General features: G+C 35.7%; 1 protein-coding gene across 1 annotated transcript; it reads left to right on the forward strand.

Moving 5' to 3' along the window:
- The first annotated feature begins 2,187 nt into the window (after positions 1-2,187).
- Positions 2,188-3,587, forward strand: LOC127123431 (uncharacterized). Its single transcript, XM_051053650.1, has 3 exons — positions 2,188-2,324; positions 2,835-3,248; positions 3,356-3,587. Exons 1-3 carry the CDS (start codon positions 2,188-2,190, stop codon positions 3,585-3,587), a joined length of 783 nt encoding a protein of 260 aa, XP_050909607.1.

Below are 3,587 nucleotides of genomic sequence, written 5' to 3' on the forward strand. Positions count from 1 at the left end.
ATGACAAAACCTCCAACATCAAAGTTGTAGGTAGTTTTAATACAATCAATTTGGAATTAAATTTCGCATCATTTGGATTTTTTATGAGAAACTTATGGGCACTTGATGTTGGACTTTTTCAAGATTCAATGGCTTTGGTCCAAAGTGACCTATAATGTTTTGTATTATCACATGTGTTTATTTTAGGATTATGAAATTTTGTCCAACATAACATTTGAAGTAGACATCTTAAAATTTCCAATTAACTTGGTATCACCTCAAAACATAAAAAATGAAGGAGTTAGGTCCTTGGGAAGTTGACCCAAAATTAGGGTTTCAGTCAAAATGACCTATAATGTTTTGAAATGAATGATGACCTTCCAAGTTTCAAATGAATTTTTGATGAAAATTAGAGTTGTTCATATGGTTATTAAGAACATTTTTTGATCTTTGGGTCATCTTAATTTGACAAACACATCAAAAGTTAGGTCTCAGTGGATATCAAAATAGTTAGATGATTTGACTGATCAACTTCTCAAAGCCAAACTTCAAATCTTGATGAATGAATGATTGAGGACACTCATATAAGCTCATATATGAATAGAGTGATGAATGAAATAACTTTCCTTGATTGAATTTAATCATAGGTTGAGGTTGCTTCATGAGCAAGACACAGTCAATGCACAGTTGAATTAGGATTTCCTTGGGAAACAAACCTTAAGCCCTTTGGTTTATCTTGATCAAATTGAGAAATTGAGATACGTGGGAGGCATGTATGATGATTGAGAGCTTTGTGAACCATTGTCATGCTTTCTTTCATCTTCATCTAGCCATTTCTTTGAGTATAGGGACCTCCTAGGAGCCTTTGATCACATGACTGCTTGAGCTTCAAAACAAAACAAGTTAGTGACATATTTTTGTTCTTTTGGTTAGTAAATAAGATAAGAAAAGCAATAATATACAATTCAAGCATGCTTGGTGGTCTCAAACCAACTCACACAAGTCCCAACCCAAGGGTTAAGGAGCCAAGATGCTATGATCCTTGAGGCAGATGTAATGAGCAATGTTATGATGCCATGAGGGATCTTAGGGTCAAAATTAGGGTCTTACAGGTACCACATGCATAAGTGTCACGTTGTTTCGTGAGTCGCATTTCATACATATAATTGTATATTATTGTGAACGTGATTGAGATTATGGTGATTTTGATTTCCTATTGGATGTATAACATGTTGTGTATTTCTTTATGTTCACATTCTTTACACTGTTCATATTGAAAGTTGTTTCTCACACCTTTGCTTCATGTTGTCCACCATGGACATCATGCAGATACTCAGGAATAAAGTTTTTAATGTGTGTGGAAGGTGGCTTATTAGAGTTACTCTTAGTTTTATTTAACTCTTTATCTTATTCAAGTCGTTTTTAGTGCTATGATCTTGTAACATCGGGAATGCGGCGTCTGTTATGTTTTATGTTAATGTTGACTTTGTTATTTCACAAGTTTACTACTTTATTTATGAAGTTGAAATGAAGTTGTCTTGTTATGATTTTCTGCTGCATGTTGATAAACATTTTGAAAATTATTGTTGAATTGTCGTTGGTGACACTTGAAATTATTGAGTAATGCTTTTTATATAAGTTTTAGGGTATTAAGGTGTTACATTAGTGGTATTAGAGCAATTAGGTCCACTCGGCCAGGTTTCTATAATGTTGTTTGTTCCCTAGTATGTGACACATGTATGAACACTTTCGATGCATTGTTTCCTCTAATTCCTATTTACTGGTGTGCATAATATATATGGAAGAAACGGTCAAGCGATTGCGGATGCTTTAGAAGCAATGGCTTAAGCGCTGCATGGTCAAAAAAATTAGTCTGGTGATGAGTTCCAGGGATTGGGGAAGTTTCATAAAAATAATTGGCCAACCTTCAAGGGCATATATGATTTGGAGTGTGCACAAACGTAGCTCATAGAGATTCAGAAGATTTTTTGAGTGATGGCTTGCACTAAAGTTCAGAAGGTGCAGTTCGGTACTCACATGTTGGCAGAAGAGGCCGAAGACTGGTGGGATAACACGCGTCAGTTACTGGAAATTATTAGTATTGAGACTACTTGGGCTTTGTTCAAGGATGAATTTTTAGAGAATTAGTTTCTAGAGGACGTGCACAGTAAGAAGGATATCATTTTCTTCCAGCTAAAGTAGGGGAATATGACAGTTCTTAAGTATGCTTTTAAGTTCGAAGAGCTGGTGAAGTTTTATCCACACTACAATGGTGCGGCTTATGAGGGGTCAAAGTGTATCAAGTTTGAAAGTGGATTGCATTTTGATATCAAGCAAGGTTTTAGGTATCAGGAGATTCACTGATTTCCTACGCTGGTGTGTAAGTGTAGAATATATTATGAGGATAACAGGGCTCGTTCTGCTCACTATAAGAGTCTTAGTGAGAAGAAACAAAATAACCAGTATCATGGTAAATCTTATAGTTCCCCAACTAACAAATGAATGTAGAAGGCTTAAAATGAGTGAAGGCCAATTGGGGGAGAGACTCCCACTTTTATCAAGTGCTTTAATTGTGGTGTCACGGGCCATCGTGTTAATGACTGCAAAAATCCTGAAAAGAGATACTTCAAGTGTGGGAAGATGGGACATCTTATTGCTGATTATAAAAGTAATAGTCTGACTTGCTTCAACTATTTATAGCCATGTCACATTAGTACACACTTCCAGAAACCCAAAAAGGTTTAGTTTGGAGGGAAAGTTTTTTCTTTGACTGGGTCAGAGACTACTAGCTTAGACATATTGGTTTGAGGTATGTGTTTTATTAATGTTATTTCGTTGATTGCTATTATTTACAGGAATGTAACTCTATCTTTTGTTTCACTTGATTGTGCTGAGAGGTTGGGTTTAAAGTTGTCTTCTATGGTTGTGAGTATGGTTATTGATACAACAATTAATGATTTAGTAACTACGTCGTGGGTGTGTTTGAATTGTCCATTGCATATTTATGGTAAGAGTTTTGGGATGGACTTAGTTTGTCTCCCGCTGAATAAGCTCAATGTTATCCTTGGAATGAACTGGTTTGAGTTCAACCATGTTCATATCAACTGTTTCGACAAGTTAGTGCCATTCCCAGAGTTTGATGCAAGTGACGAGTTGTTTGTGTCTATTAAGAAAGTAGATGAGTTAATAAAGGACGATGCTAAAGTGTTTATGATTTTAACTTCGATGAAGGCTGAAAGAAAAGATGTGATTGGTGAATTACCTATGGGGTGATATTTTCTAGAAGTGTTTCCAGATGATATTAGTGATTTTTTTTTTGTCGAAGCGTAAGGTGGAGTTTGCTATAGACTAGTTTTGTGTCGATGGCTCCTTATAGGATGTCTGCTTCAGAGTTGAGTGAACTAAATAAGCAGTTGGAAGAGTTGCTTGATAAGAAGTTTGTTCGACTGAGTGTTTCACTGTCGGGAGCATCAATGTTGCTTATTGACAAGAAAGATGGTAGCATGAGGTTGTGTGTTGATTATCAACAACTAAATAAGGTGAATATCAAGAACAAGTATCCTCTTACGAGAATCAATGATTTTATGGATCAGTTGGTTAATGCTTGA

The sequence above is a fragment of the Lathyrus oleraceus genome, chromosome 2 (genome assembly GCF_024323335.1).
Source record: "Lathyrus oleraceus cultivar Zhongwan6 chromosome 2, CAAS_Psat_ZW6_1.0, whole genome shotgun sequence".
Classification (NCBI taxonomy): domain Eukaryota; kingdom Viridiplantae; phylum Streptophyta; class Magnoliopsida; order Fabales; family Fabaceae; genus Lathyrus; species Lathyrus oleraceus.

What these genes read in the sequence shown, in the direction of transcription:
- LOC127123431 (XM_051053650.1), top strand. Translation starts at nt 2,188, where the DNA reads ATGACAGTTCTTAAGTATGCTTTTAAGTTCGAAGAGCTGGTGAAGTTT. An exon ending in GATATCAAGCAAGGTTTTAG is followed by an intron (nt 2,325 to 2,834) that starts GTATCAGGAGAT and finishes TATTATTTACAG; the next exon opens with GAATGTAACTCTATCTTTTG. An exon ending in ATTGGTGAATTACCTATGGG is followed by an intron (nt 3,249 to 3,355) that starts GTGATATTTTCT and finishes GGCTCCTTATAG; the next exon opens with GATGTCTGCTTCAGAGTTGA.